At 47.7% G+C, this 27,538-nt stretch overlaps 1 protein-coding gene across 7 annotated transcripts in view; it reads left to right on the top strand.

The window, feature by feature from the left end:
* Window positions 1–27,538, top strand: part of DAB2IP (DAB2 interacting protein) — a 307,079-nt gene that overhangs the window by 91,010 nt on the left and 188,531 nt on the right. For all 7 annotated transcript variants that reach the window (XM_079961957.1, XM_079961955.1, XM_079961959.1 and 4 more), the window contains exon 2: window positions 4,363–4,466. In XM_079961957.1, coding sequence (XP_079818083.1) covers window positions 4,363–4,466 — 104 coding nt within the window. The remainder of the gene's footprint in view (window positions 1–4,362; window positions 4,467–27,538) is intronic.

The raw sequence follows: 27,538 nt of genomic DNA, 5'->3' as shown, positions 1-27,538 counted from the left end.
GGCCTCGGTCCAATATACCCGAAGGAGCGTCTCCACCCCCATCATTCTGCCTGGATACTGAGGTCCAGCGCCGAGGGCCTTCTGGCGGTTCTCTCCCTGCAAGAAGCCAAGTTACAGGGAACCAGGCAGAGGGCCTTCTCGGTGGTGGCACCCGCCCTGTGGAATGCCCTCCCACCAGATGTCAAAGAGAAGAACAACTACCAGACTTTTAGAAGACATATGAAGGAAGCCCTGTTTAGGGAAGCTTTTAATGTTTGGTGTATTTTAATATTTTGTTGGAACCCGCCCAGAGTGGCTGGGGAAGCCCAGCTAGATGGGTGGGGTATAAATTATTATTAATAATAATAATAATAATAATAATAATAATAAATTTCTGCACCTTATAGAATAGAATTTTTTGATGGAATATCCTTTCTTGATGGAAATCCACACAAACTGTCTGCAAACAGTGGAGTACCATGGGGTGGGTATGGGTAGTGGGCCCTGAGCATATTTTTTTGAGGGTCTGTGGCAAGGTGCCCCCACAACAGGCTTCCTCATCGGAGGCTGGCTCTGGCGCGTGAGGGAGCTGTGGAGACAGCTTCCTTGCGTGACGGCCCAATGCCACCAGCCACAGTTCCACTCCCAGGTCAAGCCGGGGCGGGAGAGAGGCGAATCAATGGCATACTCACCACCCCTGCCAAGGCAACTTTCTCGCACCAAGCTGCAGCTCCAACCCCAGGTCAACCATGACCTGGGGGGACACAGCAGGCTCCCTCCATGCCACGCCCCCACCACTGCTTATACACAGTCCTCCAAATGTAGCATTTCAGACTTCCACAGTATCTCAGGCTGTGCCCATGTTCTAGGAATGGAAGACTGGTTTCTCCTTCCAGACCATGTGCCAGGACTTACATAGACACCGGAGCTCCAGCACCAACTTTTTTTCAAAAGTTATGCACTGCTTTGTCTATATACCTCTGGAGCACATCTGGATTTGTCCTGACCAAACCTATGTACACCTACCTAAGAGTAAGTATCATTGAACTCAGTGGGACTTACTCCTGAGTAGTCATGTAAAGCACTTCACTGGTAAACTACTCTTCTTAGGGAGGTTTCACCCCTTAGGGATGGGTGAATCTGCCAATTTCAGGTTCTCACACTGAAGTTCAGTTCTAAATATTTCCACGAGTTGGAAATGGCTTTTAAAGTCTTCATTAAAATTCACCAGCATTTTGAGGCAAATACCTCCTAATGCACAGGTACTTGTATGTAATTTTGCCTAATGACCAACTTTTTGAGAAGTAGTTTACCCTAATAATTTGTGTTTCTCTGATATTGTTTTTGCAAATGGATGCATTTTATGGACACTTTGCCCCAGTGTATGCATTCTTCTATCCACCATTTGAATGGAGAACTGCATTGCAAAATTCAAAATTCAGAAAAGTGTAAATTTTGAGGCTTTTGTGTTTCATTCCAGAAAGTGCAAATTAGGTAGGTTTACCTTTCACTGTAGTGATGTAGGGAAGTGAGAGCTGGACCATAAAGAAGGCTGATCGCTGAAGAAGTGATGCTTTTGAATTATGGTGCTGGAAGAGACTCTTGAGAGTCCCATGGACTGCAAGAAGATCAAACCTCTCCATTCTGAAGGAAATCAGCCCTGAGTGCTCACTGGAAGGACAGATCCTGAAGCTGAGGCTCCAATACTTTGGCCACCTCATGAGAAGAGAAGACTCCCTGGAAAAGACCCTGATGTTGGGAAAGATGGAGGGCACAAGGAGAAGGGGACGACAGAGGACGAGATGGTTGGACAGTGTTCTCAAAGCTACCAGCATGAGTTTGACCAAACTGCGGGAGGCAGTGCAAGACAGGAGTGCCTGGTGTGCTCTGGTTTATGGGGTCACGAAGAGTCGGACATGACTAAATGACTAAACAACAACAACAACCTTTTGCTGTGAACTGAATCTAACGTCTCCCCCACCCACAGCTCATCCCCTACGCCATTTTTCTCCTAGGTTTTTTATTGTATTTCTTAACAACAACAACATTCTCTGCTTCTGTATATAGCAGCTTTTATGCAACTTTGCTTTTATTTCTGAGTTATGCTGATGTCACTGAAACTGTTCTTCTGAACTGTGGTGCTTTGAACATCTAAATGTTTTTGCTTTAACCTTTTGCATTGTGATTTTAACTATTTCAGTCCTCACCCCCCTCCCGCCCGCTCACTATCCAGGGGAGGGGAGTCATTCAGAAATATAAAGAATGGATATTTTGGATGCATGGGGTTAGGCAGAGCATAAGAACTCGAGGGATAGTGGGGTTATGCCAAATGTTTTGAGGAGAGCCTGGCAAGAATCTGGAGAGGGGACAACCTGCAGGTGTTTGAGTAGGGAGTCCCAGGTATAAGTGTCAGCCAGAAAGAAAAGACGGGATCTTTGAGGGTGGCTGAAGAACTTCAGATAGTGTGTTTCAGGATTATTTAGTAGTAATGCGATGGAACCCCACCGGGATCGCGCTGCCAGGGGCGGTGCACTCCGCCTGCCCCCCTCTTCCTCCGCCAGTGCTTTAGCTGAGATTCCTGCATTACAGACCCTTGGGGTCTCTTCCATCCTATAATTCTATGATTGCATTTGCAAGAATAGGGCAGAGCCTGAGAATACACATTTCAGGTGCCAAAGACCAAGGCAAAGAGGCGTTTCTTTAGCATTTACCAAAAGCTGCACGTGGGTGGCGCTGTGGTCTAAACCACAGAGCCTAGGGCTTGCCAATAAGAAGGTCAGCGGTTCAAATCCCCACGAAGGGGTGAGCTCCTGTTGCTCGGTCCCAGCTCCTGCAAACCTAGCAGTTCAATAGCATCTCAAAGTGCAAGTAGATAAATAGGTACTGCTCTAGTGGGAAGGTAAACAGTGTTTCCGTGCGCTGCTCTGGTTCGCCAGAAGTGGCTTAGTCATGCTGGCCACATGACCCGGAAGCTGTACACCGGCTCCCTCAGCCAATAAAACAAGTTGAGCGCCGCAACCCCAGAGTCATCCGCGAATGGACCTAATGGTCAGGGGTCCCTTTACCTTTACCTAAAAGCTGCACAATGAAGAAGCCAGACACACCTCTGCAGAGAGGGAACCCCACAACTTAGTGATGGAGTTATACATGGAATTTCTCATATCTGACTCTATGTGAGCTTTGTACCTCTTGTGTCAAGAACCTGATTCTGTTCCCCAAGGTGCCTATTTACCCTCAAGCTCCTCCACAAAGCAAGGTCCTTTGTGCTTTAATCACCCATGCCCACCCCGCACTGCAGAAGCGAGCCTGGTTCTCTTGACGGTGAGCTCCCAGCTGTGGGTCGTTGCAATGTCGTAATATTTGTGATCAGGCACGCCCGTTGGTGAAATATTGTACTTGAATGATGTTCTTGAATGTTTGGCTAAGTGCAGTGATTAGTAATGCCTTCTGACTGTCTCCTTCCCTCCCTCCCTTTCTCTCTCTCCGCCTTTTGCATATTGATTGTCTTGGAAACTGAAGGGTACTTATTCGTTCAAGAGCCTGAATTCTCTCTGAGCTTGCAGGTGCTTTTCGTTGGGTCTGGCTCGCTTCACAATTGACACTTGCCTTAGCTGACTTATGAGCCCTGATCCAGACAACCTACTTCACGTACACCCATGGGGGTCCCAGGGATGGGAGGCCAGCACAGCCAGTGGTCAGTCAGGGTTGATGCGAGTTGTATTTCATTTTGCCCTACTCCTTCCTCTCCATTGCAATCCATTATTGTTCCTCATTAGGAACACAGGGACTTGCCTTACATTGTGTTAGTCCATTGGTCCATCTAGCTAAAATCAAGATGGCAGGTTGCATCTTCAAAAACTGCATCAATTTTTTTCAAATTCTGTGTGAAATCAAGAAGTTGGTTTTTATCTATGTTTGCTTGTAACACTTTTTTAAACCCCGTCTGAATGGCTCTGTTACAAATAAGGCCCTGGAAGGTCTGTTGCTATGTGTTCCCTATCTCATGTTCCCATTTGATTTCACATTTCACTTGCAGGCGCTTCTTGTGTCCTTGTGTCCTTTATGTAAGAAGTACCACAAAGCATAAAATACTATGTAAAAAGATTGAACTGAGCAACAAAGTCACCTAGCAATTACGAAATGCACTTGGAAGGTCTCTTGACTTTAAACTCTGTTTGCATGGGAAGTTGTCAGCAAAACAAAACATCCTCGAGTGACGGGCTGAGAGAGACAAACTTTCAAGTGGCTTTTCCCACGGGGACCCACTACCTGTGGCATAGCCCACCTGCAGCGATGTGCCGTTGTTGTGATTCTTGCATGTGCACACGCAGCTCCTCTTTCTGAGGTGGTCCCCAACATTCTCCTTTTCTCTGCTTTTCACAGAGTCCCCACCAGAGAGGGCAGGGCAGCGGCGTGGTCTGCCCAGCGGGGGGGCAGAGAAGAACCCCAGCATGGAGCCGGCTGCCACGACGCCGTTTCGTGTCACCGTAAGTCCCCCTGTCTCTGCCTGTCTGTCTGTCTGTTTCCCAGCCCAAGCTGTGATTCCTTGCCAGAAGTTGGGGTTCTTTCCAGCTCTACAGTAATGTGGCTCGTTTGCAAGCTCTTGTTCGTATTCACATGAGGGGTCTTAGTCTGGAAACTTTTTAGAGGAACAAAACAAACTAGGAGATGCAGACCAGCAAGGATTGTAGAGGAGCAACCTGGAGGTATTTCCTCCTGGGCACAGACCTCTGCAACAGTAGGGATCTTTGGGTGGATTTGTGTCAGTTGTGCGTGCAGGAGCCGGGCCCTGTGACCAATAGGACTTTGCAGGACTGGGGCCTTCCTAAGTTTGTTCTGGAGAGGCAAGGCGCGGCCGCACAGGTGAGGCCAATTGGTAACTCAGAGCACCTGGTGGCAAGAGCCGGGAAGGGATATAAGGTCAGCATTTTCCCTTCGGCTCTTGGCCACAGCAACACGTTCCCTGCCTTGCTGTGTTTGGTTCCTTGACTCCTTGCTTCTTGATCCTCGGACCCCTGACTTTGTGATTCCTTGCTTCTTGATCCTCGGACCCCTGACTTCGTGACTCCTTGCTTCTTGATCCTCGGACCCTTGACTTCGTGACTCCTTGCTTCCTGACCCTCAGACTCTTGGCTTTTTGACTCCCGGCTCTGACCCTTGAACTCTTGGCTTCCTGACTCCTGCCTTCTAGACTCCCGTTCCTGCTCCCACCCCGCCATCTTGCCCCCGGTCCTGACGTCCCCAGCCGGGACTATGATCACCCGTGAACCAGAACATGACAATTTGTCTGAATTCTGCTTAACTCCATGCAACACTAACTTTGGTGCTCCTTCAGGGCTGTGGTACCATAGAAAGCTGCCTTAGATCGTTGGCCCATCATTGGTGTTACTGCCTGGCAGCATGTTCTGGATCTCGCTGCAGGATGAACTCAAAACTCGCAACAGGGTTTCTTCCAATATTTTCAATGCCCAAATGGTTGTTGTGGCAAATAGGCAAAGTAAAGATCAAAGGTGCAACAGGTGCTCTGCACAGCTGACCGAGCTAAGACGTTGGTCCCACAGGTGGCACAAACTCTTGAGTTCCCTTATAAAGGAAGGGGGCGGGCACAACTTCAGTATGGCAAGAATGTTGGACTGGGCAAGCAAACAGGGAGTCCTTCTGGAGGGCTGGACCCAGCTGCCTATGTCTGCCAGCACTGGCATCTCTGTGACATGGGCAATGGAGGAGGCATCGGTGGCAGCTCAAAAGCAGACTGGGAGATGGATTCTGTTTGCAAGGCAGGCTCTGGCAGTACCAGGGCGGTGTCAGAACTGGAGGTGAGGCTGGCATGGGATCAGGGGGTGAAGCGGGCACATAGTGTCTGGGTGATGTGAGAGGGAACAGAGCAGAGTGCCAAGCTGATACGCTGCCCTCCCTGGAATCTGATGCCTCATCCCAGCTTCCCCCAAGGGCCCTTTTTCACTCAAGGCTCATTTATTATTTATTATCATCATTTGTTTACTGCATTTATATCCCACCTTTTTCTCCAAAGAGCTCAAGGTGGCATCCATGGTTGGTTCTCACCCTCCTCATTTACCGTATTTTTTGCTCTATAAGACGCACTTTCCCCCTCCTAAAAAGTAAGGGGAAATGTGTGTGTGTGTGTTATGGAGCAAATGCAGGCTGCACAGCTATCGCTGAAGCCAGGACAGCAAGAGGGATCGGTGCGGGAGGAACGCTCCCCCTGCCCTGAAGAGGCTTGGCACGGCTATCCCAAAAGCCAGAACAGCAAGAGGGATCGCTGCTTTCGCTGTGCAGCAATCCTTCTTGCTGTTCTGACTTTGCTTCGCTGGAGAGGCGGTGCGCAGAGAGGGAGAGAATATTTGTTCTCCTCCTCTAAAACTAGGTGCGTCTTATGGTCGGGTGCATCTTACAGAGTGAAAAATACAGTAAACCCTACAACAACCTTGCAAGGTAAGTTAGGCTGAGAGGCAGCAGCTGGCCCAAGGGCACCCAGTGAGCTCTATGTCAGAGTGGGGATTTCAATACTGGTCTATCGAGTCACAGTCTGACACTATAACAGCAACAACAGCAACAACAACAACAATTTATTATTTATACCCCGCCCATCTGGCCGGGCCCCCCCAGCCACTCTGGGCTGCTTCCAACAGAATATTAAAATACAATAGTCTATTAAACATTAAAAGCTTCCCTAAACAGGGCTGCCTTCAGATGTATTCTAAAAGTCTGGTAGTTGTTCTTCTTTTTGACATCTTAGACTCAAAGACTCAAAGAATTGTAGAGTTCGAAGGGACCACGAGGGTCATCTAGTCCAACCCCCTGCAATGCAAGAATCTTTTGCCCAACCTGGGTCTTGAACCCACAACCCTGAGATGAACAGCCTCATTCTCTACCAACTGACATCTGATGGGAGGGCGTTCCACAGGGTGGGTGCCACTACCGAGAAGGCCCTCTGCCTGGTTCCCTGTAGCTTGGCTTCTCACAGTGAGGGAACCGCCAGAAGGCCCTCGGCGCTGGACCTCAGTGTCCGGGCAGAACAATGGGGGTGGAGACGCTCCTTCAGGTATACAGGACCGAGGCCATTTAGGGCTTTCAAGGTCAGCCCCAACACTTTGAATTGTGCTCAGAAACGTACTGGGAGCCAATGTAGGTCTTTCAAGACTTGGTTCTCAACCCATCTCAAGCTGCTAAGGTTCTTCCCCTAGGTTGTCAACTGGTAACTCTTCCCAGCCCTCGCCGTGGTCTGACATCTCATTGGGACTCATGACACGATGGCTCTCCAGATTTTCATAAAAGGGGGCTTTCCCACCTCACCTGGAGATGCAAGAGAGGATAGAACCTCTGCATGCAAAGCAACTGCCACTGAGCTTTGGCCCTTTCCTGGCACAACCAACAAGCCTTGAGAAAAACCTTAGGTGGAAGAGCAGACTGGGTTCTAACACAGCTGTTTCCTTAGCTTGCAGTTCTGTGCCTCAGGGGTGCCACCTTGATTGCAATACTAGCCTTCCTGATCCACCAGTCAGCTGCTCCCCAAGAGCCAATCCCAGCACAACAGGCTCTTTAAAGCCTTAGCCTCAGAGCAAGCATTTCATGCTTTGAGGACACCTCATAAGAAAGTAAGAAGAGCCCTGCTGGATCAGGCCAGTGGACCGTCTAGCCCAGGACCCTCTTCTCAAAGAGGCCAAATAGATGCCTGTGGGAAACCAGCGAGCAGGATTCTAGCACGTGAGAAACACTCTCCCCTCTTGTGGTTTCTAGCAACCAGTGTTCAGAAGCATTGCGGTCATCATGAGTAGTAGCTATTGACAGCCTTCTCTTCCGTTAATTTCTCTAATGCTCTTTTAAAGCTATCCAAGTTACCGTAATAGCCATCACTGCCTCCTGTGGGAGGGAGTTCCATAGGACTTCCTTTTATCTGTCATGAATCTTCCAACATTCAGCTTCATCAGATGCCCATGACTTCTAGTGTTATGACAGAGAAAGGAAAACTTCTCTATTCACTTTCTCCATTACTATGCATAGTAATAATAATAATAATAATAATAATAATAATAATAATAATAATTTATTATTTACACCCCGCCCATCTAGCTGAATCTCCCCAGCCACTCTGGGCGGCTCCCAATCAAATGTTAAAAACAGTACAGCATTAAATATTAAAAACTTCCATAAACAGGGCTGCCTTCAGATGTCTTTTAAAGATAGGATAACTGCTTATTTCCTTCACATCTGAAGGGAGGGTGTTCCACAGGGCAGATGCCACTACCGAGAAGGCCCTCTGCCTGGTTCCCAGTAACCTCACTTCTCGCAATGAGGGAACCACCAGAAAGCCCTTGGCACTGGATCTCAGTGTCCGGGCTGAACGATGGAGGTGGAGACGCTCCTTCAGGTATACTGGACCGAGGCCATTTAGGGCTTTCAAGGTCAGCACCAACACTTTGAATTGTGCTCGGAAACGTACTGGGAGCCAATGCAGATCTCTCAGGACTGGTGTTATGTGGTCTCAGCAGCCACTCCCAGTTTAGCTGCCATGTTCTGGATTAATTGCAGTTTCTGGGTCACCTTCAAAGGTAGCCCCACGTAGAGCGCATTGCAGTAGTCCAAGCGGGAGATAACTAGAGCATGCACCACTCTGGTGAGACAGTCTGCGGGCAGGAAGGGTCTCCGCCTGCGTACCAGGTGGAGCTGGTAGACATAATTTTACAAACTTCCACCGTATCTCCTCTTGCCATTTCTCTAAACTAAAAAGTCCCAAACACCACAACCTTTCTCCATAGGGGACTCGCTGCATGACCTCAATCATTCTGGAGGCTCTTTTCTGAAACTTTTCCAACTCTTTCTTAAGTGCCTGCTTCCTGTCCCCAGTTGCCATTTTGGATTTTCATCCCTGGACATGTGGTCCTTGGACTACAACTCCCATGTTCCCTAACCAGGCTGGCTCCCGGGAGTACAACAACACCTGCAGTGACATAGATCCCCTTCATTGACAACCTAGAGCCTTCCCAAAGCCAGGCACCGTTTTCCCCGTTTTTGAGTATCCTGTTTCCAGTGAAGGACAGCTCTGGGCAGTCAGGGATCTTATATAACCGTGCAATCCACTCTTCATACAAGTGGATTCTTGCTTCTGGCATTCCAAGTCAGGCTCAGCATTTAGATGGTTGCCCTGAGCATCCTCTTCTCCAGGCACTGATATTTCAAGCTTTTTTTGAATTTGTCAAGATAAGTGTGTGTCACTGGCGCAAACGGAAGAAGGTGTCATGGTGTATAATTCTGTGTATGGGTCTGTTCTGTCAATATAAATTCTTGCTTCTGCTCTCAGATTTCCTTTTTGATTGCATATGGCACGCTGAGTTGGACGGAGGGCGTAGGGTGTAGGGCACTGACCCCAGACTGATGCCTTCCAGAGCCTGTTGGGATTACAACTCCCTTCATCCCTTATACACCCAGGAGGAAGGGTTGGAAGCACCTGTCAGTTTTATTTTTCTCCCTTTCTCCCTTTCTCAACCTTAAATTCAGTTCTCTAGATTTCTACAGCCATTTGCAAAGAATAAAAAAATAAAACTGAAAATTCACACAGCAGTTTGGGGTGAATTTCTCCTAATAAGCACATTTTTGTATTTAGTTTTGACTAATGTGCACATTTTTGCAACGAAGTTTTCCATTCTTCAGAGAGTGAGAATGTGAACTTTATTATTTATTTATTTTTCTTGAAAAGGGGACAAACGTGCAACAGATCACCCCCTGTTACAACACACAATTCTTATGCCATGAGAAAAACATACAACTCCTGTGTTGAGTATCTTTTGTTTCTGCTTTTTGTCCTCATGCAAGTAGAAATGTAGCCATCAGGAAAGCCAGTGAAGCAGAAATGAGCAGAGCATTACAAAGCTTACTTCCTGTGCTTATTAAGACGTTAGGTGGCTTTCAGAAGTCATAAGACTGCCAATTCACCCAAACATCCCCCCCTCCATTATATTATATTCATAATATATATATAATATATATATATATATATATATGAATATATATATATTATGAATATATATATATATATATATATATTCATAATATAATGCATTTATATGTTATTTTCACTAAGACTGTCCTTCTTATGCATACTTTCCCCTTGCATAGCCATCTTTTTTTTTTTTTTAAGCACCAGTTGGCCAGAGAACTGCATTGCAAAATATGGATCAGCGCAGATCTTGAAGAATGGCTATGTCTTGGTCCTCATATTGCTTCAGAAAGTGCAAATCAGCTGTAGTTGTAGACTTTCAAGTACAGACCTTCAAGCTGTAGACCTTCAAATACAGTGGTACCTCGGGTTAAGTACTTAATTCGTTCTGGAGGTCCGTTCTTAACCTGAAACTGTTCTTAACCTGAGGCACCACTTTAGCTAATGGGGCCTCCTTGTGCCACCGTGCCGCCACCACACAATTTCTGTTCTCATCCTGAAGCAAAGTTCTTAACCCGAGGTATTATTTTTGGGTTAGCAGAGTCTGTAACCTGAAGCGTCTGTAACCTGAAGCGTCTGTAACACGAGGTACCACTGTACACTCCCAAACCAGCCATGGCCCTGACTTCGAAGGGTGGGGCAACACAACAGGAACCAGTCTCGTCAGGTGAAGAGGAGGGCAAGGGAGGATGGTTCCAGATTGGGCCTCTTTCCAGAATGTTCTCTATGCTGATTCAGGCTCATCTCTGCTTTGGGGAGGGGAATAAAAAAATAAATAAATCTGAAGACTGCATCAGAACAGGCCTCTTTCATTGGCCCCTCCCGGCCCTTTCTCTTTTCTGCAGCAGTGAGTTTTTGCGGCCTTCTGCTTGAAGAAATAATCCGTAAAGGATTGCCCAGAGGAAGATTTAATAAGAGAAGACAGCATTTGTCTTTGGCGAGGGAGGCTTGGTCCAGCTGTTATTTCCCTTTAGTCTCAAGAGAGCTGCTTCTCTTAAGAGGAGACGCCTTTGCTATTTGTGCAAGTTCTGGAGCAGCCTGGATTCTGGCAAATATTAGGCCAGCGGGGGTGGGAGCGAACCTCCTCTCATTAACGAGGAAAGGGACATTGATCATCACTCTGCTCCCCTGTCCTGCTGGGAATAGCAAATCACAGGGAAAATTTATCGTTAAATAGAATTGCTATTCTTCTGCGGGCAATGGAGAACTCATCAGGAGAAAATAAGAGCTTCATAGTTTTGGAGCTGACCTGTTTTAAAGGCCTAGAACTACCACCTTCAAGGGCTGAGATAGACCTCAATCAGACTTTTCAGGCTGGTCAACTAGGTATGTTGACATTTTACTGCTCTCTGACTCTTAAAAACTGACATTTTGTAGCCTGTCCTTCCTAAGAAATACTGCTGGATCAGGCCAGTGGCCCACCTAGTCCAGCACTCTGTTCTCACAGTGGCCAACCAGGCGTCCCCAAGAGAAACTGGCAAGAAGGACCTGAGCCCTAGACCGTTCTCCTCTCCTGTGGTTCCCACAAACTGGTATTCAGAAGCATTCCTGCCTCTGTCTGTGGAGGCGGAACATAGCCATCCTGGCTAATAATAATAATAATAATAATAATAATAATAATTTATTATTTGTACCCTGCCCATCTGGCCGGGCTTCCCCAGCCACTCTGAGCGGCTTCCAACAAGGATTAAAAATACATCAAAATGTCACACATTAAAAGCTGCCTTCAGATGTCTTCTAAATGTCAGGTAGTTGTTTATCTCTTTGACATCTGATTGGGGGGGGGGCGTTCCACAGGGCAGGTGCCACTACCGAGAAGGCCCTCTGCCTGATTCCCTGTAGCTTGGCTTCTCACAGTGAGGGAACCGTCAGAAGGCCCTCGGAGCTGGACCTCAGTGTCTGGGCAGAACGATGGGGGTGGAGACGCTCCTTCAAAGATACTGGGCCGAGGCCGTTTAGGGCTTTAAAGGTCAGCACCAACACTTTGAATTGTGCTTGGAAATGTACTGGGAGCCAATGTAGGTCTTTCAAGACCGGTGTTATGTGGTCTCGGCGGCTGCCCCCAGTCAGCAGTCTAGCTGTCGCATTCTGGATTAGTTGTAGTTTCTGGGTCATCTTCAAAAGTAGCCCCATGGAGAGTGCATTGCAGTAGACCAAGCGGGAGATAACCAGAACATGCACCACTGTGGCGAGACAGTCCACGGGCAGGGAGGGTCTCATCCTGCATACGAGATGGAGCTGGTAGACAGCTGCCCTGCGCCTCCATGGACAACTGTGAGTCCAAAATGACCCCCAGGCTGCGCACCTATTCCTTCAGGGGCACAGTTACCCCATTCAGGACCAGGGAGTCCCCCACACCTGCCTGCCCCCTGTCCCTCAAGAACAGTACTTCTATCTTGTCAGGATTCAACCTCAATCCATTAGCCGCCATCCATCCTCCAACCGCCTCCAGGCACTCACACAGGACCTTCACCGCCTTCATTGGTTCTGATTTGAAAGAGAGGTAGCCATCAATAGCCCTCCCCTCCTCCATGAATTTGTCTAATCCTCTTCTAAAGCCGTCTAGGTTGGGGGTCATCGCTGCCTCCTGTGGGAGAGAGCTCCATAGTTTAACTATGTGATGCAGGAAGAACTTTTTCTTAAAAGAAGAGTCTGCATACCTGGAGATTATTTTAGCTTTACAATACTTCTGCAAGATATGTGAGAATGAATGTGTTTGAGTTTCAGGCTATCAAGCTGAGGTTCATGAGAGGCTGTAGCTTTCTCTGCAGAGTTTTACAGGTCCTGTTTTGGAGGCAATTCCTACCCACTTACATTTCTCAGAGGTCTTTTTGGATAGTGGGATTGCCTTAAACCGAGTCAGACTATTGATCCATCAGATGTTAACATGCAGCTTGCCTGGCATCCATTAACTTGGAAACTTCTGCATGCGGGTCATAATCTCTAACGCCAAGATATGGATTGACTCCCAAAGATAAGATTACATCAAGTTGCCTTCTTCCAGGGCAAACCACATCTCTATCTCATCCGATAGTATTGACCAGCAGTTATGTGGAGGGGAACACAACTTCAGCAGTGTTTGCAGAGCAAGAGTAGTGAGGACCAGGGTAGTGAGCAGAACTCCTCCCCTGGTCTGGCACGCAAATGAGGTGACAATGAGACTTTCAAGTTTGTTTGTGACAGATTCGCTCAGAGAAGGAGGTGAAGAAAACCATGCAGATACTTTTTTCCTTTTCTTTGTTCTTATTTCATGCTAGCAGTTTAAATGGGCAGCACTTGTTTGCAAGATTGTTTGCATTTCCAGTTGAAGCTAAAGGCTCATTTCAGCTGACGTGTGTATTATTTTTATTGTTCAAAGTGTTTCTCCAAGTTGAACCTATACATCTGTAAGTCAGCATTCAGTACCCCTGAGTTTAACGGAGCTGATTTCCAAGAAACTGGGGCGGGGGGGCTATTGTTGTAAACAATATCTGCCCTTCTTCACCTATGGCAGGGGTCGGCAACCCGCAGCTCCGGAGACGCATGTGGCTCTTTTACACCTTTGCCGCGGCTCCGGGGAGGATACTAGCAAGGGGAGGAGGCGCATTGTGCGCCCCGACACTCCCCACTGTGGCGGGTGCTGTACTGGCTGTGACGTCGCATGGGGGCGGTGCGTGCGTTAGTCACACACTGTCCCGACGTCACCTTCCCGCCCGCTGTCAGATCGCGGCTCCGGAGATATATTTGTTTTAAATGTCGCAATGGTTTTGTGGCTCCCAGTTTTTTTTTCTTCGGAAACAGGTCCAAGTGGCTCTTTTTGTCTTAAAGGTTGCAGACCCCTGCCCTATGGGGTATACAAGAGCCCATATAGAGTCCTTAAGTGGGTTTCCTATCGGTAGGAGAAAATAACAGAGACCAACCAGAGAATATTGAGAAGCAATGCTGCTAGTAAGCTTGATCTTTATTAAAGCTGTTGCAACAGGGTGCTCCCCTCACATGCAGGAAAGGAGGAGGACCCTGAACCAAGGTGTGCCTGCCCTTATATTTACATTTTAAATTGCCTTCCCTGGAGCTCAAGACCACCCCTCCATACATCATACATACATCACAGAAGGGGTGTAACCAAAGATCACACCCCACAAACATCATACCTACATCACAGAAAAGGCGGTCTACAACAAATTTGAAAGTTGTTGTTTTTCCTGTCTGCCAGGTTATCTGATAATGCCTTATCTGATTGCCTTTCCTGGTAGTCTGGCCATTCCTTTGAGATGGTGATTTCCCAATTCCTGAGACAATGGGAAGGTTCCCTCACCCTCTCCCTCCTTGCAGAGAAAACATTTGGTCAGTTTGGAAGTCAAAATGGTTTCAGGACGGTCTTCCTGTGCTGCTCCAGACATGTGGTTTATATATTTATGTACACGTTTGCTTGGTACATCTATGAACATTTATTAGATATCTAAGGGACGCGGGTGGCGCTGTGGGTTAAACCACATAGCCTAGGACTTGCCAATCAGAAGGTCGGCAGTTTGAATCCCCGCGATGGGGTGAGCTCCCGTTGCTTGATCCCTGCTCCTGCCAACCTAGCAGTTCGAAAGCACGAAGTGCAAGTAGATAAATAGGCAAGAAGGTAAACGGCGTTTCCGTGCGCTGCTCTGGTTCGCCAGAAGCGGCTTAGTCATGCTGGCCACATGACCCAGAAAGCTGTCTGCGGACAAATGCTGGCTCCCTCGGCCAGTAAAGCGAGATGAACGCCCCAACCCCAGACTTGGACCTAATAGTCAGGGGTCCCTTTACCTTTAAAAAATAAATAAAAAATAAGATAGCTGCTTATTTCCTTGACATCTAACAAAAACGCGTTCCACAGGGCGGGACCTACACCTTCACACCTGTCTCTCTCATCCTCCTACGCCTTGCTTTTTGGCTGAGCTGCTTCACCTTGGATCACGGTTTCCATGTTAGCTGAGCCCTGCTGTCACCTGGGAAGGCCAAACAGATTAAGCCCCAATCCCTCCAGCCGGTGTTTAGAGAGGAACACAACAGAGTGGCTTTGAAGTGAAGGTTTGTTTAGGGAACACCATAATGCAAGAAGAAGAACTGATTGTCCGATACAGTTTGTTTGTTTCGCATAGCCTTTACCAGCCTGATGCTCATACGCAAAGCATTAGACTGGCAAGGTCAGTCCTTGTTCATCCAGGCAGATGAAGCTTATGAAGGCAGGAAGAGCCATTAGCTGGATCAGGCCAATGAGCTATCTAGTCCTGTTCTCACAGTGGCTGACTTGATGCTTGTGAGAAACCAGTATGCAGGATCCTTGCACAAGAGCAGGTCTCCTCTCCTGTGTTTTCCTGCATCTGGTATTCAGAAGCCTCGCTGCCTCTTGACCACGGAGGCACAGCGCAGTAACTGTGGCTCGTCTCCTCCTCCTCCATGGATTTGTCCAAACCGCCATCAAGGCTCTCCAAATTGGTGGCCATCATTGCCTCCTGTTGGGACACGGGTGGCGCTGTGGGTTAAAACACACAGCCTAGGACTTGCCAATCAGAAGGTCGGCAGTTCGAATCCCTGCCACAGGGTGAGCTCCCGTTGCTTGGTCCCTGCTCCTGCCAATCTAGCAGTTCGAAAGCACGAAATGCAAGTAGATAAATAGGTACCGCTCCGGCGGGAAGGTAAACAGCGTTTCCGTGTGCTGCTCTGGTTCACCAGAAGCGGCTTAGTCATGCTGGCCACATGATCCGGAAGCTGTACGCCGGCTCCCTTGGCCAGTAAACAAGATGAGCGCTGCAACCCCCGAGTCCTCCGCAACTGGACCTAATGGTCAGGGGTCCCTTTACCTTTACCTTTAAGACCTTAAAATTCTTATAACACTATAATGACGAACTCCTGCACTTTAAAATTTATCCCCACACCACTGTTACCTACTCTGGCTGGCACCCACCTCCCATCAACTCCTAACCAATCCTTCTAGCCAGAGACACTGGGAACTGAACTGATGATCTCCAATGGCAGCGCATATACAAACACCTTAGATTATTCTTGACTATATACACAAAGTGAATCCAAGTTACCTTCCAGTCATTGAGGCATTTTTTCCTTTCCCTCCTCTCTTCCCCCCAATTTCACTCATAAGCCACCACCCCTTTGCTCCCCAAAATTAGTTATTCTAGGATGGCTCCTGGAGAAGACCTTCCCATGAGATCCTGCTCTGCTCTATATTTGTTGTTGTTGTTTAGTCGTGTCTGACTCTTCGTGACCCCCTGGACCAGAGCACACCAGGCACTCCTGTCTTCCACTGCCTCCCGCAGTTTGGTCAAACTCATGCTGGTAGCTTCGAGAACACTGTTCAACCATCTTGTCCTCTGTCGTCCCCTTCTCCTTGTGCCCTCCATCTTTCCCAACATCAGGGTCTTTTCCAGGGAGTCTTCTCTTCTCATGAGGTGGCCAAAGTACTGGAGCCTCAGCTTCAGGATCTGTCCATCCAGTGAGCACTCAGGGCTGATTTCCTTAAGAATGGAGATGTTTGATCTTCTTGCAGTCCATGGGACTCTCAATGGTCTCCTCCAGCACCAGAATTCAAAAGCATCCATTCTTCGGCGATCAACCTTCTTTATGGTCCAGCTCTCACTTCCATACATCACTACTGGGAAAACCATAGCTTTAACTATACGGACCTTTGTCGGGAAGGTGTCTCTGCTTTTTATATTTACCGTATTTTTTGCTCTATAGGACGCACTTTTTCCCCTCCAAAAATTAAGGGGAAATGTGTGTGCGTCCTATAGAGCGAATGCAGGCTGCGCTGCTAAGCCCAAAGGCAGAACAGGGAGACGGAGTGCTGCGGAGCGCTCCGTCTCGCTGTTCAAGCTTGGGGACGGCTGCATGCAAAGCATCTCCAGGGCAGCGGGGTGCCTTAACCCCGCTCTCCTGCAGAGGCTAGCAAGGCTGTTCCCAAGCCGGAACAGCGAGACGGAGAGCTCCATCTCGCTCTTCTAGCTTGGGGCCGGCTGCGCGCAAAGGCTCTGCAGGGCAGCGGGGCGCTGCGCTCCAAAGGCTTCAGGGATCTTTGAGGCTGGCGGTGGGGGGAAGCAGCACTTCCCCCCACCGCCAGCCCCACACGCTCGGGTGAATGCACCTTGAACGCACCTTGTTTTAGAGGGGAAGAACAAGGGGGAACATTTTTTCCCCTGTTCTCCCCCTCCTATGGTCCGGTGCGTCCTATAGAGCGAAAAATATGGTATTCTCCCCTGAATCTACCTATCTAGCTATGATTGTCCCAACTCACATGGCATATTAAGAGGTGGCTTTTAAAGCAATTTTATCATCATATAACATAGACAAATTTTTGCCACTTCGTCTCAAGTCACTACCCCCACCCCCACCGGCAAACAAAACACACTCAAGTAAATTATGTTTTAATAGCCAGGTTTGCCTGGGTGGGCAGCATCTGCCTCATGTGGCTCGCAAGGAGAGCTGGAACCCTGTGTCAGCTGGCGCTGCCTCTCCCCACCCCAACCCCTACCCCAGCAGGAGACCCAATCTTTAATTAAAACCTAATTGTTTACTAAACCACTCAAACCAGAAGAGGAAATTACTATAATTTTGGTCTGTGGATGACTCCCTTCCCCCGCCCTGGCTGCAAAAGAAGGGGAAGAAGTGGGGATTGAATTTTAAGGAGAATAGGAACATTATCCTCAATGATACATAAACAGAAAGCGATTATCATTAAACTGTCAACGGCAACTGGATTTAGATAACGAGTCTTGATGCCAGCAAGAAATTATATGCAAATGGTTTTGGGAGGATTTATCAGTGGGTTCAGTCACTGCTACGTGAAGGGGAAAGGAGTGGCGGTCCTTTTTCTTGGTGAAAGTGGTGAGGCTGGTGGCGTCACCTTTTCGCAAGGTAGCCACGGGTGCGTAGATCTGCTGCTTCTGAATACCCCAGGAGGGGAGAGTGCTCTTCCACTCGGGTGCTGCTTGCGGGTTTCCCATTTGGGGCACCAGGTTGGCCACTGTGAGAACAGGATTCTGGGCTGGATCAGCCAATGGCCTGTTCCAGCCTCAGAACTCTTCTTACATTCTGTTAACGGAGAATTCTGAGGGCTCTGTTGGACAAAAAACAAGGACACCAGCCAGGAATACCAGAGCAAAACAGCAGTCAGTAGGCTTGGTCTTTATTGAAGACTGTCGTGACATGACTCCCACCTGCCACAAGGTGGAACAAGATGGAAGCCCCGAACAAAAGAGCCCCCAAACTTTTATTAGCTGCTAAACCCCATGTTAAAGGTAAAGGGACCCCTGACCATTAGGTCCAGTCGTGACCGACTCTGGGGTTGTGGCGCTCATCTCGCTTTATTGGCCGAGGGAGCCCGCGTACAGCTTCCGGGTCATGTGGCCAGCATGACTAAGTCACTTCTGGCGAACCAGAGCAGTGCACGGAAACGCTGTTTACCTTCCTGCCAGAGCAGTACCTATTTATCTACTTGCACTTTGATGTGCTTTCGAACTGCTAAATTGGCAGGAGCAGGGACTGAGCAACGGGAGCTCACCCCGTCGCAGGGATTCGAACCGCCGCCCTTCTGATCGGCAAGTCCTAGGCTTTGTGGTTTAACCCACAGTGCCACATGCATGTGGGGAGCCCCGAACAAAAGAGCCCCCAAACTTTTATTAGCTGCTAATCCCCATGTTATACCCCCCCCAACTACATCACTCATACATCATGGTTACATCATGAAAGGGGAGGTCTGGTGGCAATAATCTAAGCATCCAGGACCCTGCCCCATGGTTCCCCTTGCCCTCCACCAAACACCCATCAAGTGTAACAAAAGAGATATTTACATTTCCCTGTTTCCCAGCCAAGTTCATCCCACCCTTTTGTCTTCATCTGGGTTTGTTATTTCTGGAATGGCTACCTGTCTGGCACTCAAGTATCAGGATGCCAGGGATTATCACTCAGGCGTAGGGGCTGCTGAGTAGCTGAGCTCACATGTCTATATGAATTTCTGAAGTTTTCCAGTGAGCAAGTACATAGATACATTGATCAGTGAATTCTTACATTTGGTATTGTGCAGCAAAGGCCCTTTGAATAGGCAGGAAGAAACTGTGATGAAGTGTTTTGTGGGGACAAATCACAAAAGTCGCAAAAGTGATTGTGCTGATCTTGGTAGTGGGCTGCATGTGCATGATATCTGCTGGAGGGGCAACCCCCCCCCCATACATAAATTCCTGCAACAATTCTTATGCTCTCCATTCCCATAAGTGAGGCATCTTTCGTTATCTGAGATCCAGTGCGATCAACAGAGATACGTAGGTCCAGAGTTCTAGTCTCACTCTTTTCTGAGCCCTTCTCAAGGCCACCCCCAAACCCACTCTCTTGTTCTCTTCTGCCTGGCCCCACTTCCTCATCTGCATAAGCACAGCCTCTGGTTTCTCGGGTCCTGTCTGCCCTATACATTTAAATCACAGTGATACCACTTTAAACAGGCACGGCTTCTCCCAAAGAATTCTGGGAGCTGGAGTTTGTTAAGGGGGCTGGGAGTTGTTGGGAGACCACAATTTGCTTCAATTCTCAGAGCTGCAGTTCTCAGAGTTCCATGTGTAGATGGATTGTTAAACAACTCTTAGGGCTCTCAAATTTATGAGACCACCTCTCCTGGTCTGCCCCGCAGAGGACCTTAAGGTCCATGAATAACCATAGTTTAGAGGTCCCTAAGGAAGTCAGACTATCCTCCACCAGGGCCAGGGCCTTCTCAGTGATGGCTCCGACCTGGTGGAATGCTCTGTCCCAGGAGACTAGGGCCCTTCAGGATTTAACCTCCTTATGTCGGGCCTGTAAGACAGAGCTATTCTGCCTGGTGTTTAATTTGAATTCAGCCTGATCTTTTATTTCCCTTCTCTTCCATCCCCCTTCCATTTTATGAAGATTACCCACTCTGGGACCCCACAGCTAATTCTCCCCTGGGACTCCTTGCTGGCCCAAGTGGGACCAATTCAGCCAGCTAGCCCTGGTGACTATCTAATGCTTATTGGATGGATTTCCCCCAAATTGATTTCTGAACTTCGAATTTTATTGTTATTCATGTTTTTATACTGTATTTTATGCTGCTTCTACAATTAAGTGTTTTAAATTTGTTGTTAGCCGCCCTGAGGCCGGTTTTCTGAACCAGGAAGGGTGAGGTATAATAAAAATTTATTATTATTATTATTAAAAGAGACAGACCTATCATTCCATATTACCTACACCAGCTAAATCAAGCCTCCATACTCCATGACAGTATACCCTTAAATTCCAGCATCAGAAGTAGCCCTGTAGGAGGTCAAACTATTTATATGTATTTATTCATTCATATAGCCTCTGCTATATGCAGTGCTTTTTTCCTGGGGGGGATGCAGGGGTACGCATACCCCTAAACATTTTGTGAATCTACGTTTGGCCTCATTGAGGGGCAGTGTTTCCATATGAGTAGGAAAATGAGAGTACCCCTAAACATATTTTTTAGGGGAAAAAGCACTGCCTATATGAATGAACATACTATATGAAAAGAGCATGCAAAAAAAGCCCCAGTGAAAACAGACATGGAAGTACCATAAGAATTTCAAAGTAACACAGTAAAATGGCAATAAAATATAAAGCAGAAACTGAGCAGTGCAGACTAAAAAAAAAATTCCCTAAAATGTAAGCAAAAGCTTGTCTAAACAAACATGCTTTCAGTTTTCCCTCTAACCCAGAGGCTGTTCTGAATTACCTACTGCAGAGAGAAAGGTCTTCTTCCACTTGGTCCTTTTGGGTGAGGGTGCGGGGGTGGTCCCTAGGACATTCTGCACACCAAACAGGTATCCTGGCACTGAATTATGATCCCTCTGCAAGCTAGTGCAAAACTTGAGCCACCTAGTTGGCCTCGGATAAATATTGATTGCTATGTGGAATTTCCATATCGGGAGAAGTTTATCCCAGAGCTTAGAGCTGTGGTTTCATATTCGCCCAGCTGCATGGCTTTTAAATTTCCACCAATTTTGACAGCCATTTCCCAGCATGCAGCAGCTGCCATCAGCTGGCGTGTGGTTGCAGAGATTTGAGCTTGACGGATCTGAACACTGGACTGTGCTGTGGGAACCCTCTCTGGGTTCATCATGTACTTTGGGCTGGAGACTGCAACAACAGGCTACAGCACTCGGAGCGGTGACCTGTTTTTTTCTGAATGGATAGGGCACGGCAGAGTTATGGATCTTTTTCTTTTCACCCTCCCCCCAAGATCTTGTCACTGGGGCTTCTGGCTGTCGAGAAGAGTCCTGCGTGGAAAGAGAAAATGACAGTGGAGTGGATTTTATTGGCAGGGCAAGCTTATGTTGCAAGCAGAGGCATGAAGGAAGGATTTGATTCTCCTCCACCCTTTTTTTCTGCTCTATTTCTCATCTGGGCTGCCGTGTTAGGAAACGGGAAGAGCAGAGACATAATCTCACCTTCCATTTATAGAAAGGAAAGGGCCTTTTAGATGCACAGTGCAAATTGGGAAAATGCTCTTTTAGATACTTTGGGCTGCATGTCCGGTTGTCTCCCTAGAGACGGGTGAACCGGTGAAATATAGTTTCTCATTTTTCCACGCATAAAGTCTGTTCTCCACATTGCCATATGATTTTGTAATTCCTTCCCCTGCCAACCCCCCCAAAAAGTCCTCACAAAAAAGTCAGCAGCATCTTGGTAGGAATTTCTTCCAATGTATCCATTTTTAAAAATGCATTTTTGCCCAATGTACATAATTTTGCAAAGCAATTTCCCCCTGATGTGATGCATTTTTGTATAACCGCAACTTGTTCAAAACTGTATCTAATATGTTTTTATGCTGCAACCAGAGCTGGGCCATTAGGGTGAAGGCATGTAATAAATTGATGATGATGATGATGATGATACTAATAATACTAATAAATGCAGACAAATCTGATGATCAGATTAGGAGATTCTCAGCACAGCAGAGTGCATATAGGAACCTCTTAAGAATGAGAAAATGAGAGTTATGCTAATAAATTTTTGAAAGATCTTAGGGAAGCCATTATTTACAAAAATGTCCATGCACACTTTACCGCATTTTTTGCAATGCAACAATACTTGGCTGGAGAATTGCATTGCATTGCAAAATTCAGGGAAGCGCAAATTTCAAATGACAGCTATGTTTCAGTTCATGTATTATTTTCAGAAAGTGCAAATTTGGTAGGTTTCCCCTTTAATGTGAACTGAATTTATTTTTCCCTCCCTTGCTATTCTTCTGTGCTGCACCCTGGATTGGAGGCAGGCGGGTTTCTAAGGAAAGGCAGACTCTAGTTTCCACCTCTAGGGCTTGCTCCTGTGACCTTCCTGGGGGCAGACCCAGGTCTCAGATTTGGGCCCTGAAGTCTCAGAATCTGTGATGTTCCTGTCCTGATAAATCTCTCCACCTCACACTCCCAAACGCTGCTTTGTATTCAGACACAATTTCAGGGAGGGCCTTGAAAGCACCAGCTCAAGACATTTTGCTACCTGAGGCAAAGGACAAGATTCAACACTGGTAGTTGAATATTACCCCAGTACTGGTGAAACATCTTCCACTGCACTCGAGGGCAGCAGCCTGGCATAGGTACAGGGCAGGCCACATGCCACACACAGCTCTGGCCACTCCCTGCACCTCAACATCTCCTGAATGAGGCAGGTGCCTCACTTTGCCTCATTGTAGGGCTGGCCCTGGGCCTGGGAGCCTCCTTGGGGAAAGCTTAAGAAGCATCCTCACACTCCAGAGAGCTCCACTCCCTGCCGTCCCCACTCCACCCCATGCTGCCATGCCAGAAATATTAAATTATCTCTCATTTCCTAGAGCCCACAGGGAAAGACAGTTCAAAAGCAAGGCTGTAAGGAAACCTAATAGGGAATATTAATCCTCATTTTACCCGTTTTGATCAGTGTGTGTGGAATCATAATTGCAGTAATAGCGCTTGACATTTCCTCAGCACCTTTCAGTGAAGGCTGGCTAGGCGATCTGCACGTCGGCCTGGATTTAATATGACAACCTGCCAGGAGACTGTTTAAATATTGCTGTCTAGAGAACTGCACTCTGGACCCATATGACAGACAAGGGATATGGTTGCCTTATTTCAAAAAAATAAAATTCCTGACACCTGCAAAATTGTTGAGCTTTTTAAGGGACACCTAACCTGAAAAATCCCAAGCCGGAATTAAGCTTGCCAGAAGAAATATCAACAACCTCAGATATGCAGATGACACAGCCTTGATGGCAGAAAGTGAGGAGGAATTAAAGAACCTCTTAATGAGGGTGAAAGAGGAGAGCGCAAAATATGGTCTGAAGCTCAACATCAAAAAAACTAAGAAATTGGCCACTGGTCCCATCGCCTCCTGGCAAATAGAAGGAGGTGGTGAGAGATTTTACTTTCTTGGGCTCCATGATCACTGCAGATGGTGACAGCAGTCACAAAATTAAAAGACGCCTGCTCCTTGGGAGAAAGACGATGGCAAACCTAGACAGCATCTTAAAAAGCAAAGACATCACCTTGCCAACAAAGGTCCGTATAGTTAAAGCGATGGTTTTCCCAGTAGTGATGTATGGAAGTGAGAGCTGGACCATAAAGAAGGCTGATCACTGAAGAATGGATGCTTTTGAGTTATGGTGCTGGAGGAGACTCTTGAGAGTCCCATGGACTGCAAGAAGATCCGACCTACCTATTCTGAAGGAAATCAGCCCTGAGTGCTCATGAGAAGAGAAGACTCCCTGGAAAAGACCCTGATGCTGGGAAAGCTGGAGGGCACAAGGAGAAGGGGACGACAGAGAACAAGATGGTGGGACAGTGTTACCGAAGCTACTAACATGAGTTTGACCAAACTGCAGGAGGCAGTGGAAGACAGGAGTGCCTGGCGTGCTCTGGTCCAAGGGGTCACGAAGAGTCAGACACGACTAAAGAACTAAACAACAACAACCCCAAAATAGTGATTTTAAGCTTTTTGAGCTGTTTCTGCCATACACCCGGATTTTCCCTGACATTTCCCCCCTGGTGCCGTTTTTACACCCGAAAACCAGGACATGCCTAGGCATGGAACAGCAGCCCTCTTTTGCTCTTGCTACTCAGTTGCTGGTGTCCAAATATAGATTGCCGCTGCTACTGGAGATTCCAAGCAGCCTTTGTGACCCATTTCCCCTCCATGATTCTGTCTAAGGAACCTCAGTTAGTAGCTATTCACCATGTACCTGGTGACAGCAAATCCCATGGTTTAACAACATTTGCTTTGTGAAGAAGTCCTTCCATTGGTATGTCCAGAATCTCCTCTAACACTCAGTTTTGGTGAATGATCCCCACAGGAGAGTCCTGCTTGCTGGTTCACCATGGGGGCATCGGGTTGGCCACTGTGAGAACAGGATGCTGGGCTGGACAGGCCACTGGCCTGATACAGGACAGCTTCTTCTTAAGTCCTTAATTCAGTATTTCCGCACAGGGAAGCTGTTTCTGTCCCCTGAGCATGTGGGCTCTCCTTTTTGGCACCTTTCCCCAACTTCTCTTGGGAGGCTGCATGCATGCACCTGTCTCAATCCATCCTAGCTCTGCTCTTCTGTCTAGGGCATTGGCACATTGCTGGACTCAGGGTCAGCCTTTTTTTCCTTCTTGCGCTTCCAGCCACATCTCTTCATCTCTCTGCCTTGCCACGCCTCCTTGCGCTGAGGTGACATTGATTTCTGTCTACTCTTTCCAACTTGGGTTGCCATGGTGACAGATTCAGTTTCTCCGCTGTGCTGGGCTTTTTTCCTCCAGTTCAGCGTGCTCTGGGGAGAGAGAGAGAGAGAGAGAGAGAGAGAGAGAGAGAGAGAGAGAAACCGTTCAGCAGCAGGCGGAGTGTGTGTCTGGCATTGCTTTCTCCTGGTGGCCACTGTTGATAGTGTCAGTGGCAGTGTCATGGGTAATTTGCCAAAACGATGTCAGGAAGGCACTGGAATCTCTTTCTCTTTTGCAATGCTGGGCAGTGGCCCTTGACCAGAGCCAGCAGTCCGTCGTCGTCTTCTTGTGTTATTCATCTCGCTCAGGGCCCAGGACCTTCCCTCTGCTGGTGCTCAATCCAGCAGGAGACCCACAACAGACCCTCTGAGCAGCTGGAAGAAGAGGTTGCTGGGCAAGACATGCCTTCGCTCTGACCTGGCCAGAGGTCTCTTCTTGGGTTCTTAGGCCTCACGGACCTAAAGAACCAAACACACACCAAAAACAATAATTAAAAAACAATCATACATTGAAAGAAACAAAACTATAAAGGTAAAGGTAAAGGTACCCCTGCCCATACGGGCCAGTCTTGACAGACTCTGGGGTTGTGCGCCCATCTCACTTAAGAGGCCAGGGGCCAGCGCTGTCCGGAGACACTTCCGGGTCACGTGGCCAGCGTGACATCGCTGCTCTGGCCAGAGCCAGAGCCAGAGCCAGAGCCGCACACGGAAACGCCGTTTACCTTCCTGCTGGTAAGCGGTCCCTATTTATCTACTTGCACCCGGAGGTGCTTTCGAACTGCTAGGTTGGCAGGCGCTGGGACCGAGCAGCGGGAGCGCACCCCGCCGCAGGGATTCGAACCGCCGACCTTTCGATCGGCAAGTCCTAGGCGCTGAGGCTTTAACCCACAGCGCCACCTGCGTCCCAAAAACAAAACTATAGACATATATAAAATCTGTAAGACCATTCAAATGTTTAGACGAAAAACAGTGCAGCACCAGCCCTTTCCTTAAAAGCAGTCAGTTTCCCAAAGCCTGCTGGAACACTTGCTGGTAGAAGGACAACAAGGTGGGAACCAGTCTCTAGGGAGGAAGTTCCAGAGGCTGGGAGCAGCCACCGAGAAGGCCTTCTCCTGCATCTCTACCAAAAATATTTAATGAAGGCTCCAGGGGAGCCTCCCTGGGGAAAACATTCCACAAATGGGGGGCCACTGCAGAAAAGGCCCATTCTTGCGTTGCTACCCTCTGAACCACCCATGGAAGGGGCACACAAAGAGGGCCTCTGATGATGATTTCCACATTAAGCTGCAAGCAAGGCGGAGAGCTTAAAAGCTCTTTTTGCACTAAGTTTTCCCAGCGCAAAAATAGTTTTTTTTAAGTTCTCCACCTTGCTTGGGGATGCAAGGCTCATTGAGTATGCAGGCTCTGGAAGACTAGGGATGGTTCCAAGGGGTGGTTTGAGTATATACACGTTTTTGTTTAAACATAGAGCCCTTGGAACTGGTGTGCCTGCGCTTACCCAGGGTTCATTTTCCTTGGAATGAAGGTCAGCAGAAACTGTGGTGTCTTCAAGATATATGGTTTTATTTACATAGAACCTGAGCATAGGGTGGAGGGGCTCACAGCACTGACACTCCTGTAGTTCTTGTTTCCGCATTAAGTTTCCAGGGAAGCTACCAAACTCATATTTGGATCCAGCACAGAGCAAGGCATGTCTCTGAGTCTCCAGCTTCCAGCCTCAGCCATATTCTCATGAACAGCATTCTGGCTATTGATCTTCTAAATTTACAAGATGATGTTGCCTCCAACTGGGTGAGGGTGGTAACCCCATTTGCCTTTATGGCAACAGGGAAATGTAAATGGCCTACTAAGACCATAACCTTAACAAAGGAACTTTGGGCTGGTTTCCTCTTAAAGATTTTACCCTCACCTACACAGGATCACAGGTCTGGAATGTGTCATCCATACTGCCCCCCCCCCAGCAATACTGGACTTTTTTGTTGCAGGGGGTGGCAAGGAGAAGTGCTGAGGCAAGGATGGAGCTTGCAGTAGGGAGGAGGGAAAGTTATATTGGCTTCTCTCAGTTTCTTATTTTTCCCAATCTTACATTGAGTTCTCCACACTAGCATGAAATTTCTTTTTTTAAAATCCATTTGAAAATTAATCAGCGTTTTTGCACGGATTACTCTCAATATGCATATTTTTATATGCATTTTGGCACACCTTTTCAAGCCATTATCCCTATGCCAATGCATTTTGCATTTCCCCCCATTAATATATGCATATGTATGCACATTTTGTTGTTGTTGTTGTTGTTTAGTCGTTTAGTTGTGTCTGACTCTTCGTGACCCCATGGACCAGAGCACGCCAGGCCCTCCTGTCTTCCACTGCCCTCCGCAGTTTGGTCAGACTCGTGCTGGTAGCTTTGAGAACACTGTCCAACCATCTCGTCCTCTGTCGTCCCCTTCTGCCGCAGAGCAGCAGATAGGCCAAACTGCTCAGGACCATGACAGTAGAAGCAGGAAACTTGTCTGTGGTTTGAACTACTTCAGGCTACGAATGGGGATTTGCCCAAGTGATTGTTACACACACACACACACACACACACACACACACAACCCCACAAATGTGTCAGGGAGAAGGTAAGGCAAAGGTTCCTTCTCAGGAGATACTTTTTACATAAAGGATCCTGCTTTCCTTTCCACCCTGTTACGTGAGCCCCCATCTTTAGTTAATACAGTGGTACTTCAGGTTACGGACGCTTCAGGTTACAGACGCTTCAGGTTACAGACTCTGCTAACCCAGAAATAGTACCTCGGGTTAAGAACTTTGCTTCAGGATGAGAACAGAAATCACGTGGTGGTGGCAGCAGGAGGCCCCATCAGCTAAAGTGGTGCATCAGGTTA

Source organism: Podarcis cretensis (genome assembly GCF_951804945.1).
Source record: "Podarcis cretensis genome assembly, chromosome: Z".
Lineage (NCBI taxonomy): Eukaryota > Metazoa > Chordata > Lepidosauria > Squamata > Lacertidae > Podarcis > Podarcis cretensis.
Note: the sequence above shows the minus strand (reverse complement) of the source record. Positions and strands in the feature narration are given on the sequence as shown.